We start from the raw sequence: 17584 nt of genomic DNA on the forward strand, positions 1-17584 counted from the left end.
ACAGCTGCTGCAAGGCCTTGAGGCTGGAACAGACTGGCGCGCGGGTGGGGGGTGGGTGGTAAGAGAAGCATTTGTGGAAGGCGCAGGCAGTCCGGCGTGGGGAGGGAGGAGAAGAAAGGGGAGAGGCCGGCGGGGGGCAGATCGCGGTGGGCTCTGCGGGGAAAGAGCACGGAGGGGCCCAGAGCTGGCGTCTGCTGTCCTCTCCTTTGCGGTTTTAGAACTGGCCTCCTGGAGAGAAGCATATTTTGAGCAGCAAGAGCCGAAGTGGAGGCCACGCCGATGAGGGGTCCAGGGGAGTGGGGCGATGGTGGCTCGCACCTCTTGGGGGCGCTGCAGTCGGAGCGAGGAGGACTGTTTTCCAGGTGAGCACGCGTGGTGCGTAGTACGTTATAACGCACGGCGGTCAAGACCCCGTGGAAACGTCCCCTTAATACATTAGAGAAGGGCCAAGGTTATGGTGTTCTTGCCAGTCTGAGGTTTCCTGTTCATCCCCTTCCAGGAAAAACAATAACAAAGATACAAATCCTCCTTAAGAGAAAGTTGCTCGGCTGTTCTTGTCTCTGCAGAATGTTAATCTCCTTGGCAGGCGGACGAAAGGAACGAAAAGGAGAGCTGATATGTATTAAGTGCCAACTGCATACCTCGATCTCAGGTAATCCCACAATAACCCAGCAAGGCTTTGGATGTTAGCCTCATTTTTTTTTCTTTTTTCTTTTCTTTTTTTTTTTTTTTTTTTTGAGATGAGGAAACCAAAGTTCAGAGAGGTTAGGTAAATTGCCCAAGGTCACACAGTTAACAAGGGACAGAGCTGGGATCCAAACCCAGGTTTGTCTGACTCCAGTTCTTTCCACATCAGCCCTGGCCAGCGAGACCAGGTGAGGGCACTGAGGAGGCTTAATGACCATGAGACTCGCGGGGTTTTTAGCTACACCTGGGATGAAAACTGGTCTCTGTTGGGGGTCTGCTGACTTTTCCAGACCACAGGGGTGTGTTGAGTGCAGTGGTGTTTAAGAATAGTGTTTTAAGACAGTCCCTGATGGTCGGAAGATTTAATGATGCCAGAGAATCTAATAAAGAAAGAAGTTTGGGTCTTGAGACAAACAGGCTCATTAGCAGTAAATCAATTTGGGTGAAATCAATTAGGGCTAACTGGAAGGTAGAACCTATGCTATGGGTCTTGACCCTTTTGCAATGAGAGACTGATGGCGGTTACCCGTATATCACGGAGGCACCCTCAGGAACAAAGACCCTAATGACAAAGGAATTCTGTGCTGTAAATCCTGCCCCGGCTGCTCTGTGGCCAGTTGCTTGGTAGAAGACTCTGGAGGGTTCTGGAAGGCTCCGAGGTTTCCAGCAAGGGCCTGGGCTTGGGCCTGGGCCTCCGGCAGCCTCAGGACTGTGTGTGTCACCTAAGACCCCCGCCTCAGGCCTTTCAGAGCAACCTCGAATGGACTGGGCCTGGCAGGTTCCACCTGGCCTAGCTGCCCAGGATTGTGCCAGAGAAAGGCCGGGGTGACGTTCCGAGGGCCTGTGCGTAGGAAGAGCCAGCCCATCACACCCCGGGTCACACCCAGGGTGACAAAGAGCAACATGACACTGTGGCCTTCTCTTTGGTGCTTTTAGCTATCTGGCGGATGCTCCCTACTGGGCTGCAAGCTCCCTGGAGGGAGGACTGTGTCTTCTTTTTCTCTCTCAGTACTTACGCTGTGCTCGAGTGAATTAACAGAGGCTCACTGCCAGATAACTGCCTGTATCCTCCAGGCTTTGACGTTTCACGGGCATCATAAGCCCATCAAGAGGAAACCAGGGCATTAAGGACAGTACATTTTGGGATCAGATAGAACCAGCTACCAGCGCAGGTAGGGAAGCCTTGGTTCCTCATCTGTGGAATGAGGTGATGAGACTCAGGTAGATGGTGGTTGGAAGGATTAAACGAGATGACGCCCGCTAAGTGCCTGGCAGAACTCTCAGCACGTAGTGGCCGTCAGAGCGAGTACTTAGCACCTTCTACAACCACCACCAAGCGTTGCATGGTACTTCATGTTTCTGTGGGAACGTTTACATTTTTTTGATGGTGGCCCACATCACAACCTTATCATGCATGTGTATGTATCTTTAAATGTAGCGGAAACGTTCATTTTATGAAATAATACCCTTACTGTGTGTGATGAATTCTGATAGTCTGTATTCTATTCATTTTTGTTGAAAAAAATCCTGAAGGGGCAAAGGGCAACTTTTTGGGGTGATGGACAGGTTCTATATTTTGATGAGAGTGATGGTGGCATGGTGTCTTTGCCAAAAATCATTGAACTCTACCTTGAAATGGTTACGTTTTATTGCATGTCAATTGGATCTCAGTAGATTTGCAAACCCGTAAATCGATTTTTTTATTGAGAACACCGAATCCTAACCACTAGACCACCAGGGATAAATCGATTTTTTATTGAGATACAATTCACATTTCATAAAATGCACCCTTTTAAAGTGTATACTTCAGTGATTTTTAGTATATTCACAGAGCAACTGCCACCACAGTCCAATTCCAGAACATTTTCATCACTCCAAAAAGAAGCCCCGTACCCATTAAGAGTCACTTCCCATCCCCCTAACCCTAGTCCCTGGCAACCACTAATCTACTTTCTGTCTCCACGGATTTGCTGGTTTCAGTCTTGTGTGGCCGGGAGAACAGCCTTTGAAGCTAGACCAGTTACTGGGCCTCTCAGGGAGGGGGCACACCACTCACCACAACTGGGATTTCTCTATTTGGTCCTGGTACTGGGCGGTGAATTCCAGGAGCATCAGAGACGCTCGTGGATGACTCACACCATATGTCCCCACCTCCTTCCTACACTGACTCCAGGCCCATTCAGTCCTCTGGAAATGCCCCTTACTCACTCACTCCCCAACCTAGTAAAGGTAGGGACCATGACGCACCCAGGGAAGGAGTGGAGAACGGACTCTCCAGGGTCAATGTGGCAGACCCATCACAGAAATGCAAAGACTTAAGAAAGGTTCAGAAATGTGTCCAGCAAGGTGGGGGTTGGGAGTGGATATGGAACTGAGGTTGGACAAGAGCAGTAGGTTAATGGGCTGTTACCAGTCTCCTGGAGGACAGGGGACCTGGAGGTGACTCGTGCCCTGTGTCCCTGCCTCTTTCATACACCAAGGCTCCACCCGGTACTGTGGAAACTCTTCACTCCCTTCACCCGCAGTGCCTTGGAAAGGTGTGCACAAAGAGACACCTGAGGAAGGGAGAGGGTGAGAAGCAAAGGGTCTGAGTCTGCGAGGTCAGTGGGGCAAACCCACCTGGAGACCTCCACAGCTGGCTAATGACTGGCACGAGTTCTGCAATCACCTGGAAACGGGTCTGACACAAGGGCTTTCAAAAGAGACATCGAGTGTTAGCAAGGGCCACCTGGAGAGGTGAGGGGACGGTGGGAAGTCCTGGAGCTTCAGAAGCCCTTTTTCTAGCTCTTATTACCAGGAAGGGAGGTAGGACTCTGGTGGTTTCTAAGGGATGAGAACACACCAGCCATTTATACAATAAAGCTATCATATGTGATTGTCTATAACAGACCCAAGTCTGGAAGGATTCTTATTAACCTGACAGTAACCTTCAGGGAAAGGAATTTCACTGCCTACTATATTTTTTTACAATTGCATGCTATTAAAAAGATGTATTCTAAATTTATTTTTAATCTATTTTTAAATAGGTGATACATTCACACAGGAAATTTTCCCATTCTTGTCCTCATCTGCAGAGACACCCACTCCCCATGCTATAGGTAAGTAATGTTTCTAATTTTTTAGGTATCCTTCCAGAATTTCTTTATGCATATATAAGTAAATTTATATATTCTTTTTTAGAAAGAGAGAGAGAGTACATGTGAGCAGGGGTGGGGAGGGGCACAGAGGGAGAGGAAGAGAGAGAGAATCTTAAGCAGGCCCCAGGCTGAGCTTAACCAACTAAGCCACTCGGGTGCCCCTATATAAAGATTCTTAATACACCTTTTTTGAGCTCCATCTCCAGGAAGGAAATTTGAATTCAAACCAGTGACCCACCATAAGGGCTCTGGAGATTTCCCATAATCAAACATCCACAGGTGGCTAGTGGAAATGAGGTATAGCCCTCCAAAGGGAAGAAGCCTTTACACATAATAAATATAGAAGAGTCATTGATAAATGCTCTATATTGGGGCCAAGAAATACAATAAGAAGGAAAATTCCCCCAAATCTCTCCACCCGAAAAATAGTAACAGTTCCCATCAATTGAACATTGTTCTGGACCAGTGATGTCCAAGAGCACTTTGTGTGATGATGGAAATGTTTTCTGGACTATTGCAGTAACCGTTAGTTAACGTATGTCTATTGAGTGCTTGGAATGTGGCTCATGCAGTTGAGGACCTGAATCGTTTATATTATTTTAATTAATTTTAACTTAAATCTACATGGCCACACGTATCTAGTGCTTGCTGTAAGGGACAGCACAGTTCTATACCCTGTTCACTGCGTATGTGTGAGGGGAAGGACGTAAAGAAAGGCTGGGGACGCAGGCCACCTGGCATTGCCCAGACACATAAGCGTGATTACTAATTGATCTAGTAATTCCACCTCTAGGAATTGTCTTAAAAAAATGGTTATGACCTGGGGCGCCTGGGTGGCTCTGTCATTAAGCGTCTGCCTTTGGCTCAGGTCATGATCCCAGGGTCCTGGGATCGAGCCCCGCATCGGGCTCCCTGCTCGGCGGTAAGCCTGCTTCTCCCTCTCCCACTCCCCCTGCTTGTGTTCCCTCTCTCGCTGTGTCTCTCTCTGTCAAATAAATAAAATCTTTAAAAAAAAAATGGTTATGACTTTGTTCAAAATCTAGCTCTGAGCGTGTTTACTAATGAAAATCTGGAACGTTGTAGGAAAATATATACTGACCTGGCAATATGTTCACAACTGTCTGTTGAGGGAAAGGCAGGTTACAAAGCAGGTTGATCTCATTAAAACATAAATATAAATAGCCTAGAAAGGTGTATTTCAAACTGCTCAGTACCTGGCAGGCACTCAACACATATTTTTATATGAATGAGGTGTGTTAATAAGAGTTAGCACTGGGTGGTGGAATTATGAGTGATCTTATATGTTCTTCTGCTCCCTTATTGTATTTTCTAACTTTCTATGGTGAACACATATACCTCTGTAATAAGAAAAAAGTATTTACTGAAGAGGGGCATCTGGCTGGCTCAGTCCGAAGAGCATGCGACTCTTGATCTCAGGGTGATGAGTTTGAGCCCTACATTGGGTGTAGTGATTACTAAAAATAATAATAATAATAATAAATAAATAAATAACATACTTACTGAAGAAAGAAGTATAGTTGCTAAGTCGTAATATTTCAGAGCTGGAAGGAACTTTGGAGACAAGGGCACACACAGCGAGTTAAAGGCAGAAACTCAGGTTTCCCGACTACACACAAACATCTTCTAGAGCCAAGGAGAAAAGTTTGCTGGACTGTGTCCTGTTCTGGGTTATCCTGGCCAGGGAAAACTCTCTCAGTATGGCAAGTCAGGAGTGGATTTAGAGAGGAAAAAGCAAAGAGTATTAATGCTCCTCAACAAGATATAAAACATCACAAGAAAATCTCTCTAACAAACTATGGGCATCATAATCTTTGCTCTGGCTGGGTCTGCCTCCCCCATGCTGAGCTCTCCATTGTGACTCCAGCAAGACACCCTCCAGGACTCCCTGTCCAGCCAGGTGGGGGAGAGAAGGCTCTGTCCCTTGCAGGAGGAAGTTTCCTGATTGTCCCCATGTTTTGGCTCTTCTTCAAAGCCTATCCTTTTTCAAAATTCTTAACGGAATCACTAAGTCTCTACCTCAGATGTCCTTTTTATTCGGCCTGTACTATTGGTATTCATGCTCACCTTTGAAACTTTGTTATAGGAAATGCACTTTGTTATATGAAATGATTATTACTACCTCAGAGCTCTTAGTTCTGTGACTCAGTCCACTTTACCTCAGTCCGCTTTTTTTGAGTACCAACTAGGGCCAAAGTACTGGTAGATACAGAAATGTACAAAAAGTATTTATCTAAGAGAAGTGAGAACATATACCCACAAAAGACTTCTACAGCAGCTTTATGTGCAATAGCCAAGACCAGTAACAACCCAAAGGCCCATCTACAGGGGAACAGATGAATAAATTGTGACATATGCATTGATTGCTCAGCAATAAAAATATGGACAAAGGACTTAGTAGACATTTCTCTAAAGAAGATGTGTAAATGGCCAATAGCACACGAAAGATGCTCAACATCACAATCATTGGGGAAAAGAAAGTCAAACCATAGTAAGATACCACCTCAGATCCATTAAGATGGCTACTGTCAAAAAGCCCTAGAGAATTACAAGTGTTGGTGGGAAGGTAAAATGGTACAGCTGCTACGGAAAACAACATGGCGGTTTCTCGATTACTTACGTTCACAACAGACAAAAGCTGGAAACAACCCAACTGTCTGTTGATGAACATATAAATAAAATGTGGTACATACATACAATGGGATATTATTCAGCCTTGGAAAGGCTGACATGTGCTACAACATGGATGAAACTTAAGGACATTATGATGAGTGAAATAAGCCAGTCACGAAAAGGTAAATACCGTATGATTCCAGACCTAAATGAGGTATCTCAAGTAGTGAGTGGGCACCTGGCTGGTTTAGTTGGTAGAGCATGCAACTCTTGATCTTGGGGTTGTGAGTTCAAGCCCCACGTAGGGTGTAGAGATTACTAAAAAAAAAAAAAACTTAAAAAAATAAAGTAGTCAAAGTCATAGAAACACTAGAATGGTGGTTACCAGGGGCTGGGGATTGGGAAAAAAAGTTGTTTATGAGTATAGAGTTTCAGTTTTGCAAGATGAAGACATTCTGGACATCTGTTGCACAACAGTGTGAATGTACTTAATATTACTGACTGTACACTTAAGGATGGTTGAGATGGTAAATTTTATGTGTTGCTTTTTAACCACAATTTAAAAAGCTGTTGAGGTCATCAAAAACAGGGAAAGTCTGAGAAACTGTCACAGCCAAGAGGAGCCTAAGGAGACATGAAGGCTAAATGTAATATAGTGTCCTGGATGGGATCCTGGGACACAAAAAGATAGTAGGTAGGCTGAGGAAATCTGCATCAACTATGGCCTTTAGTGAATAATGACATGTCAACACTGGTGCGTTAATTGTGACAAATATACCCCACTAATGTAAGAGGTTAACCGTAAGGGAAACTGGGCCTGGGGTGTATGGAAATTTTTCTTTTCTTTTTTTTAGTACCTTTTGACCACCCATTTTGCCAACCCCACCTCTGGCAACCCCCAATCTGTTTTCTGTATTGATGAGTTTGGTTTATTGTTGGTTTGCCTGTGTGTTTTATTTTTTATGTATTTTGAAAGTAATCTCTACACTCAACACCGGGCTCAAACTCACAATCCCAAGATCAAGAGTTGCATGCTTTACCGACTGAGCCAGCCAGGTGCCCCTGTTTCTTTCATTTTTTAGATTCCACATATGAGTGAGATCATTATTTGTCTTTATTTCATGAAGAAATAGAAAATCTGAAAGACCGATTATTAGTCAAGAGATTGGATCCATAATCGAAAAGCTCCAACAAACAAAAGTCTAGGGCTAGATGCCTTCACTGGTGAATATTCCCAAGCATTTAAAGAATTAATACCCGTTCTTCTCAGACTCCTCCAAAAAACAGAAGAGGAGGGAGCACTTCCAAACTCATTTTATGACGCCAATATTACCCTGATACCAAAACCAGACAAGAATGCCACAAGAAGAGAAAAATCGTCAACAAAATATTAACAAACCACATTGAACAATACATGAAAAGGATCCTATGTTGTGGGTCAAGTGGGATTTATTCCACGGATGCATATTCCATATGCAAATCCATCGGTATGATACACCATACTAACAATATGAAGGATGAAAGTTATAGGATCCCCTAAATAAGTGCAGAAAAAGCATTTGATAAGATTCAACATCATTTATGATAAAAACTCTCAACAAAGCAGGTATAGAGGGACTGTGCCTTAACATAATAAAGGCCATGTGTTTATTCAGCCATCAAAAAGAATGAAAGCTTGACATTTGCAACCACATGGATGGAGCTAGAGAGTATAATGCCAAGTGAAGTAAGTCAGTCAGAGAAAGACAACTACCATATGATTTCACTCATATGTGGAATTTAAGGAACAAAACAAACAAGCAAAGGGAGAAAAGAGAGAGACAAACCAAGAAACAGACTCTTAACTATAACTGTAGAGAATAAACTGATGGTTACCAGAGGGGAGGTGGGTGGAAGGATGGGGAAAATAGAGATGGGGATTAAGGAGTGTGCTTGTTGTGGTGAGCCAGGTGATTAAAATGAAAACTTAAGGGGTGCCTGGGTGGCTCAGTTGGCTAAGCATCTGCTTTTGGCTCAGGTCATGATCCCAGGGTCCTGGGATCGAGTCATATGTCAGGCTCATTGCTCAGTGGGGAGCCTGCTTCTCCCTCTGCTGCTCCCCCCCACTTGTGTTCAATTCCCCCCCACACAAATAAATAAAAAAATCTTAAAAAAATTAAAAAATAAATAAATAAAGGCTATCTGTGACAAGCCCACAGCTAACATCGTACGCAACAGTGAAAGCTGAAAGCTTTTCCTCTAAGATCAGGAACAAGACAAGGATGCCCACTCTCGCCACTTTTATTCAACATGGTATTGAAAAGTCCTAGCCAGAGTATTTGGGAAAGTCTTTGAATTATCTTCATAATTTTTCTGTAAATCTAAAACTATTCTACAAAATAAGGTCTGTTAAAAAAAAATAATAATTTAGGCTCCGCTCTGGAGGAATGTCTTGGCTGGAGGCATGAACTTGGAGTTGGTCTCCTGGGTTCAAACCCTGGCTGCACCATGACCTGGCTGAGGGCCCTGGAGAGAGTGATGTCACCCTCTTGGTGGGACAGTGTCTTCTCCTGGAAAGTACCGGGAAATACTAGGACCTACCTCAGGGGGTTGCTGTGAAGGCTCCATCCAAAGTGCTCAGTCCACCCTTGACCTGTTGTAGATGCTGCTGTAACTAGAGGAGTTAGAAATCACAGTGGATAAACCAGTGCTCGAGAGAGTGCATTTTGGAGCCAGGCAGTCTGGATTCAAATTCTGGTTCCTTCGGTGTCTATTTATAAATTTGTGGGCCAGGCACTTGGACTGAGCCTCACTTTCCTTAGCTATAAAAAGGGCTGAATAACGCCCACCCACAGGGTGGTTGGGAGGATCGAACGAGCTCGTGCGCAGGGCAAGCGCTGGATCCGTGGGAGCTGCTCGAGTCAAGTAGATGCGCAGTAAGAACCCAGAGGAGGAGCAAATAAAACCACTTGGGCCTCCAAGGAGGCTGCAGAAAGGGGCCTGCTCTGGCTTCTGGGCTGAGGCTGCTGATGGGCTGCGTTGCAGCGCTCCAAGGTCCCATGTGACCTTCTCCCCCACCCTGCGGGGTCCTCCCAGGTCCCCAGCGTTGGAACAAAGCCTCCGCCTGCCGTTCTGCCTCTGTTCTCTGTCTGAACTCTGATTAGGCCCTTATCTCTGCGGCTCTGCCCTGCTTGGCTGCCTGTCACATTCAATTCCATTCCAGGCCTTTCATCCTGCCCCGCCGGAGTGTCCCTGAGCGTGAGGTTCTGGGACATGGGGCCTGGTCTCTGTCATCCTTGATTCCCACAATCCCGAGTTCCTGATGGCTGAAGAGAATAAAATGAGACGCGAACTCCCAGGCAGACCTTGATGTAGTTGGATTTCAAGGCACTGAGAAACACTGGCACCCTTCCCCCCCTCAAAAATACCTTCTCTCTCCTGGGCTCCCTCTAGCCCCGCATTCTACCGTTAGAGCTTCATTGCTTTGGCTTAAACAAAACTGGGACCCGGTGCTTGGTAAAAATGCAACTTTGTTTGGTCAGAATCCTAGCAAGAAAACAGAAGGCAGACTCAAAAGGGTTTAACTGCAAATTAAAATAAGACAGTGACAGGACTATTGACAGTGAAGTGGGCAGGATGGAAGGAGCCAGCAGGGATGGTGAGGCGCCCCGGGGTGTGTGGTGGCAGGCAGCGGGTAGCACCCTAGGGTGGAAGGGCCAAAGGGAGCCTGGTAAAAATGAGCTGTGGAGGACCGAGGCTGTGGAGAGACAGCCACTGGCCAGTGATGTGTAGCCCCCCTGCCCTCAGCTCTCCCCGAAGTGCCGCCCACTGGCCGGCCACTCCCCCACCCCGCCCTGGGAGCCAGAGGGTAAGGGAGGCCCCAAGGGGCCAGAGTCCCAGGGACAGAGAGGGATAAAAAATGGATGTGGGCTGAGGGTAGAGGAGCAAAGCGAGAACAACAGGCCTTGAGGAGTGGTGTGTTGGAGTCTTATCGATCACGGACAGTTCAGCATATATGATGGCATCAGATCCTTTAATAGACCGAGGGGTAAGAGACCAGGGTCCTGAAGATGTCGGGGGGGAAAAAAAAGAGCGTCAGTGGCAGGGAAAGGATACCTCCCCCCCACCCCCCCCAAGAAGACAAACCTTGCCTTTTCACTATGTAGTTCTAGAATTTCCCTATGTCCATAAGCTGCTCCTGAGGATGGCAATCCGGACGGATGGGACACCGCTGTTTCTGGGTCCGAGTAGGTAGGGGTGGTGCTGAGGAGAACTGTGGGCCATTAAGTCCCTCCCCCGTCTCAGCCGTCCTTTTAGCTCCTGAACAAGCCTTTGTCATCGCAAGACTGCGGGGAGCCTAAAAGAGGCCAAGGTGAGCAGTGATCCTGTGATCCTGTGATCACCTAGGGGTGGGGGGTGATCTGGGCGATATCCTTGACCGTAGGACCCCCTCACCAGGCCCACCCTGGGACCCATGGGCCACACTGTGGGAACTGCAGCGATTTGGATAGATGGTCTTCAAATCTGGATCTGGGCCGGAAGGCAAATGGGATCAGTGGCTAAGGCTGTGTGAGGGCAGCAAAGGGGGCACAGGGACAGAGGAAGGGGGCCCGAGCACGGAATGACGCTCCTTTGGGAATGAGAAGGGCCAGGGATCATCAGGGGCCTCAGCATTCCAAGTAGGATCCAGGGAGCAGGAGTAGGGGCATCACCAGCGAGCTTGCTGGAAATAAAAAAGCTCAGGCCACACCCCACGCCTACTGAATCAGGATTTGCATTTTCACAGATCCCTATGTGCTTCTCATGTTTCCTCCAGTTTGAGAAACCCTGTTCTAGCCCTCCCTGCTCAGGTGAGCCTGCTGCTCATTTCCCTTTAGTGCAGCTGAGCTCTTTTCCCTCAGGCCCTTTTCCCTCAGTAAGTCATTCAACAAACACTGAATGACTAGTCCGTGCCTAGCACTGGAGATACAGAAATTAGTAGTGGGCAGAGAAGCAACTAGGAAACTGCAACCCATTGTGGAAAATGCTACAATAAGGATGCGGTGTGGCGGGTGGAGGAGGACCCCCAACCTGTGTGCTGTGTGTGTGTGTGTGGCCAGGGAATGCTTCTGGGAGCTGTGGCCCTCCACCCTGCTCCAGACCTCAGCACGACTCACTCGGCCCCAGATCCTCCTCCTCCTCTCTTTCACTGTTTGTGTGTTCAGTTTCAATTCATTATCTAAGTTGTGCTCCTCTTGTTTCCTCCTGTTCTAACCCCGAGTATGCCCTAAATTCGAAATGTGAGAGGATGAACGAATGGGTAGATGAGATGGTACCAATTATAAGTACCCTAGGTAACAGTGAGACCCACTCCACTTTCCTATCGTCCACATACCTGCTCTGCAGACCCCCTTATCCATCTCGTCCTGTCTGTATATGGTCTTTGAAATGTGTTTATTTCCTCAATTGCATAGAAAGTGGTTAAAAGCACAGGTGTGAGCCAGGGTTCAAATCCTGGCTTCATTATTTACTAGGTCAGCGACTTTGGGCATGTTTCTTTATCTCTCTTGCCTCTGTTTCCCTATGTGCCACGTGGGGATAACAGGAGTACTACCCTCATAGGGTTACCAGGGGGCGGGTGTCGCATGAGTTACCCGTAAAGCGCCTAGGACAGTGCCTGGCACTTGATAAGTGCCATGAAAGTGTTTGCTCTTCATGAGAACTTGCTCTGTGCTGGGCCTGTGATTCCTTTGCCTGGTCTCAGGTAATTAGGGAAGCCAAGAGTGTCCTCTGTGAATGGCACACAGTGGGAGGCTGGTCTTTCCCCCCCACACACATCAGAGAGTCGGAGCTGGAGGAGAAAGGTCTTTGTCCCCAGCAGGTGGTGGCTGGGCTGTGGGCTTGCCTGGAGCCATCACAGTCTGGTACCTGCTTTCACGGGAACTAGCAAGACCTTCTGTCGTTCTCTTCAGGGCTCTGTGATTAGATTCTCTTGTCAGGGATCTCCCCGACCTCCTCCTCTTTGAAGCCCCTGGGGCTGGTGGCCTTCCCACTTGCTCTCACTGCTAACTGGAAGTCAGCTGGCCCTGGCAGGCAGATGGTGATACCCAGGCTTGGCTGGCATCGAAGCTAATTTGTAGCGTTCATATGTTCATATTTAGTGAACTCTGAAGGCCAGAGGGCTAATGTTTTTAACGTGGGCATCCTCTGGGCCTTGATTGGATCTGTTTCTTCTAAGTCAGTGGAGCTCCCAGCTGCCTCCTGCTCATCCAGTGGACTAGGAATCAGAACATGCCCCTTGACATCTGAGCCTGAGCTGTGCTATGTGGAGAGGCTTCTTACTCTGGGCCAGTTCAAAGACATTTGGCTGATTCTGCGGCTCTGAGATGTTCTTGGAAATTTGGGGGGCTTTTGTGCCGTGGATTTCCGGCCACACTGTCCCCGATATGGAGGGAACAGGACAAGTTTCTGCCTTCCAGCCCAGAGCCCAAGTGAGCAGAAGGATGCACGCCATTTCGGGGAACAAGAGGGCAAGCGGTGCCCTTGCCCAATCCGGGACCTCTCGGAGGAGCTGTTGAAACGGCTGCCCAACTGGAAGTCGGGGGTGGAGGAAGCTGCGACTGTCACTTTCAGGGGCTGACTGTGGGGTCACAGTACAATGTAAAGTTTTGGTAATGCTGGTGTTTTGTTTTTTTTTAAGATTTTATTTTTAAGTAATCTCTGTACCCCAGTGTGGGGCTCAAACTCATAACCCCGAGATCAAGAGTTGAATGCTCCACCCACTAAGCCAGCCAGGCGCCCCTGGACTTTTTAGTAACTGCCAGGAGATGTTGTCAACTGAGACAGTTGTCACCTCCAGCACCCGACACACAGCATTGGCTTAGTCATGTGGGTAATCGGCACCCGGCTGACCTTGACTCCTTTGATATACCATTCCATGAAGGAGCAGTAACGCCACAGCCTATCCTGTCCTTAACAGAAGACTCTTGGGAGTTTCCTTTTCTCTTTATTTTTATTTTTTTAAAAGATTTTATTTATTTATTTGAGAGAGAGAATGAGAGAGAGCGAGAGAGCACATGAGAGGGGGGAGGGTCAGAGGGAGAAGCAGACTCCCTGCTGAGCAGGGAGCCCGATGCGGGGCTCGATCCCAGGACCCTGGGATCATGACCTGAGCCGAAGGCAGACGCTTAATGACTGAGCCACCCAGGCACCCCTCCTTTTCTCTTTAAAACCTTTTTATTTTGAAATAATTTCGATTTCAATTTCACAGAAAAGCTGCAAACATAGTATACGTATAAAGAATTTCTGTATGCCCTTCACCCAGATTCACTGTTCACATTTTGCTGCATTTGTTTGCTGTCTCTTTCTGTATGTGTGTGTGCACATATGAATATGCAGAATTTTTTTCTGAACCACTAGAAACTAAGTTGTAGTTACATTTACCCCATAATACTTCAATATGTATTTCCTTAGAACATACATGTTTTGTTGCATAACCACAATATAATTTTAAATTCAGAAACATTAACATAGTATTGATTTAATACTATAATCTACAGGTTGTATTCCAATTTCACCAATTTCCAATAATGTATTTTCCAGCCATTTTTTCCCCATCCAGGATCTAATCTAGGATAAACATTACATTTTGTTGTCCATTGAATAAAAGTCTCTAGAATGGTTCCTTTTTTTTTTTTTTTAAAGATTTTATTTATTTATTTGACAGAGAGAGACAGAGGGAGAGAGGGAACACAAGCAGGGGGAATGGGAGAGGGAGAAGCAGGCTTCCCGCTGAGCAGGGAGCCCGATGCAGGGCTCGATCCCAGGACCCTGGGATCATGACCTGAGTCGAAGGCAGACGCTTAACGGCTGAGCCACCCAGGCGCCCCTCTAGAATGGTTCCTTGATCTTTCTTTGTGTTTCAAGTCCTCGGGAATTTTCTAAATGAAAACCAGTCTGAAAGCATTCTTTGGGCAGTACCGTCTCTAAATGCTAGCTCAAAAAAAAAAAAAGTCCTTTTCATTTCTTGCCTTTGAAGCCTCAAGACAGGTGGGTTTGACAACAATCTATTTTGGTCATGCCTGGCCATTTTTGGCGTATCCATCTACACTGGTCTCAAATGATCCTAGGATTTACTCTTGGGTACACAGTAGATGCTTAATAAGTACTTGCTGATTTGCCAGGAGAGAACGTGGATTTTACTACTGGATCAAATAACCCAAATGACATTCCAGGAAGATTTTGCTGATGCAGATAGGGAGACAAAGGGTTGGCCCTTCCAGAGGTGAATACCAGGGGCAATAATCCAAGGACAACAGGCAGGCTTGGAGTTCTTTATCTTTCTATTACATAGTGCACTTAGATTCTCCTTCTCCTCAAATTCCCCAGCGCGAGAGTCAGGAAGCTCCAGTGCAGGTTGTTAAATCCACCCACTGGAGGGAGTGAAACACGGTGCTGTCACGATCCTCCAGACTATGACCCGTATTTTTTGACCTCTTGCCTGGGATCTGTCACTTTGGATCCTCTCTGCAGGAAGAACAGAGCACAGAGCTTTGAAGTCAACCTGTTTGCAGTAGCCAGCCTCCAAGATGTCTCCAACCTTCCTCCCTCGGTGTCTTCCCTCTTCCCCTTTGTTGCTACCCTCCCGCAGGAATCAGGGCTGGCCTATGTGAACAGTAGAATTTGGTGAAAGCGACAGTGTCTGACTTCTGAGGCGAAGTCATAAAAGATAATGCAGCTTCCACCTTGGTCTCTTGGTTAGCTGGTGTTAGAGGAAGACTGCTACTTTGAGGACACTCAGGCATTCCTGTGGGGGAGCCTGTGTGGAGAGGGACTGAGGCCCCAGCCAAGAGCCAGCTCTACCTTGTCAGATGCGAGCGAGCCATCCCAGAAATGGATCTCCAGCTCCGGCCAGGCCTTCAGAGGATTTCCACATTGACCAGCATCTGACTGCAGCCTCGTGAAAGACCTGGACCCAGATCCTCCTATTCGAGTTACTCCCAAGTTCTGGACCCACAGCAACTATGAGAGGTAGTAAATGATTACTGTTATTTGAAGCCCTGAAGCTTTGGGATAATTTTGTATGCAGGAATAGATAGATAGATCATTGTCACATTATTCCATTGAAAACTATAAAGGTGCATAGGAGCTGACAATTCCATTTCTAGATATATACTCAAGAGAATTGAAAACATATATCCAACGAAAACTTGTATAGCGTGTTCAATGCAGCATGATTCACAATAGCCAAAAAGTGGAAAGAACCCAAATGGTCACCATCTGATGCATGGATAAATGAAATGTATATCCACACGATGGAGTATTATTCGACCATAAAAAGAAATGAAGTACAGATACATGCTACACCATGGATGAACCTTGAAAACATCAGGCTAAGTGAAAGAAGCCCCTCCCAAAAGACCACGTAATGATTCATTTATATGAAGTGTCCATGATAGGCAAATCGATAGAGACGGAGAGTGAATTAGTGGTTGCCGGGCTGGGGGGGTATGGGAGAATGAGAGGTAACTGTTACTGGGTACAAGGTTTCTTGTTGGGGTGATGAAATGTTCTAAAACTGATTGTGGTGATGGTCACACAACTCTGAATATACTCAGAGCCATTGAATTGTACACTTTAAATGGGTGGATTGTATGGTGTGCGAATTATATCTCAACAAAGCTGTTACAGGTGGCAGTATGATAGCCGATGAGGTTTATCGCAGGTGCGATTATTGCTAATTAAAGAGACACTATACAGGGGACTTCATAGGAGTTTTGTTCCTGTTCTTTCTAAGATATTAGTGTCTCTTTATTGGGCTCTTGGCAAAGGTCTTTTTTTTTTTTTTTTAAAGATTTTATTTATTTATTTGAGAGAGAGAATGAGACAGAGAGAGCATGAGAGGGTCAGAGGGAGAAGCAGACTCCCTGCCGAGCAGGGAGCCTGATGCGGGACTCGATCCCGGGACTCCAGGATCATGACCTGAGCCGAAGGCAGACGCTTAACCAACTGAGCCACCCAGGCGCCCCGTCTTGGCAAAGGTCTTAAGAGAATCACCTGGCTAGAAGGTGGGAAAGAACAGCTGGAACTGAGGGTCGCCTGGGTGGCTCAGTCATTAAGCGTCTGCCTTCAGCTCAGGTCATGATCCCAGGGTCCTGGGATCGAGCCCCGCATAGGGCTCCCTGCTCCACGGGAAGCCTGCTTCTCCCTCTCCCACTCCCACCTGCTTGTGATCCCTTTCTCTCTATGTCTCTCTCTGTCAAATAAATAAATAAAATCTTAAAAAAAAAAAAAAAGCTGGAACTGAAAATGAGGAGCAAAGGGAATGGTCTGCTAAAATAATTAAAGAATAATTCTAAACTTCCAAATGCTAAATAGTCAGAATCACAAATTGTAATCCTGACAAGATTAGACTTTGGGGAGGAAATTAATAATAGAACCTGGATTCTTCATTAAGTCCTGGTGGGAATGTGATGTTTCCACCCCCGAAAAATGACAGTCAACCATTGTCAAGTGCAGTGTTCCTCCTCCATCTGCTGGAGCTTTAGCTGAGATGTTAAGCCCAGTTTTTTGTTTTGTTTTGTTTTGTTTTTAATCAGCCCAGCTCACTGATGTTTTAACCTAGTGAGCTAAAAAAAAAAAAATTCTGAGCTTTTTTTTTTTTTTTTAAGTAATCTCTACACCCAGTGTGGGGCTCGAAGTCATCACCCTGCGATCAAGCGTCACATGCTCTACCGACTCAGCTGGCCAGGTGCCCCTCAGAACGTCTATTCTGAACTCTATTAAGTTACAGATTAGAAGTGGTCGCTGCCTCTCCCATTTGGCATGTGCATACCAATTTGTTGGACTCCAGAAAGTTTTGTGATCATTATTCTTTAAAACAAAATTTGGCTGTACTTATTCCTGTCTCCTTTTTCAAAATGTTCTTCAGAAATAATTCTTTATTTTTCAAAATTAGCTTTTATAATTTTAGACACCAAGGATAATCAAGAGGACCTGTAATTATTTAGTGTAAATAAAGAAGCACGCGGGGCACCTGAGTGGCTCAGTCAGTTAAGCGTCTGCCTTTGGCTCAGGTCATGATCCCAGGGTCCTGGGAAGGAGCCCCGCGTGGGGCTCCCTGTTCAGCGGGGAGTCTGTTTCTCCCTCTTCCTTTGCCCCTCCCCCCACCC

General features: G+C 46.4%; 1 protein-coding gene across 1 annotated transcript in view; it reads left to right on the forward strand.

Annotated features, from left to right (window-relative positions):
- The first annotated feature begins 218 nt into the window (after nucleotides 1–218).
- NFAT5 (nuclear factor of activated T cells 5) overlaps nucleotides 219–17584 on the forward strand; it is a 182887-nt gene continuing 165521 nt past the window's right edge. The window contains exons 1-3 of the mRNA XM_032424469.1: nucleotides 219–362; nucleotides 500–652; nucleotides 3714–3785. Of these exons, the coding sequence (XP_032280360.1) occupies nucleotides 305–362; nucleotides 500–652; nucleotides 3714–3785 (283 nt within the window). The 5' untranslated portion in view covers nucleotides 219–304. The remainder of the gene's footprint in view (nucleotides 363–499; nucleotides 653–3713; nucleotides 3786–17584) is intronic.

This window comes from Phoca vitulina, unplaced genomic scaffold (genome assembly GCF_004348235.1).
Source record: "Phoca vitulina isolate PV1807 unplaced genomic scaffold, GSC_HSeal_1.0 scaffold30, whole genome shotgun sequence".
In the NCBI taxonomy this organism is placed as follows: Eukaryota; Metazoa; Chordata; class Mammalia; order Carnivora; family Phocidae; genus Phoca; species Phoca vitulina.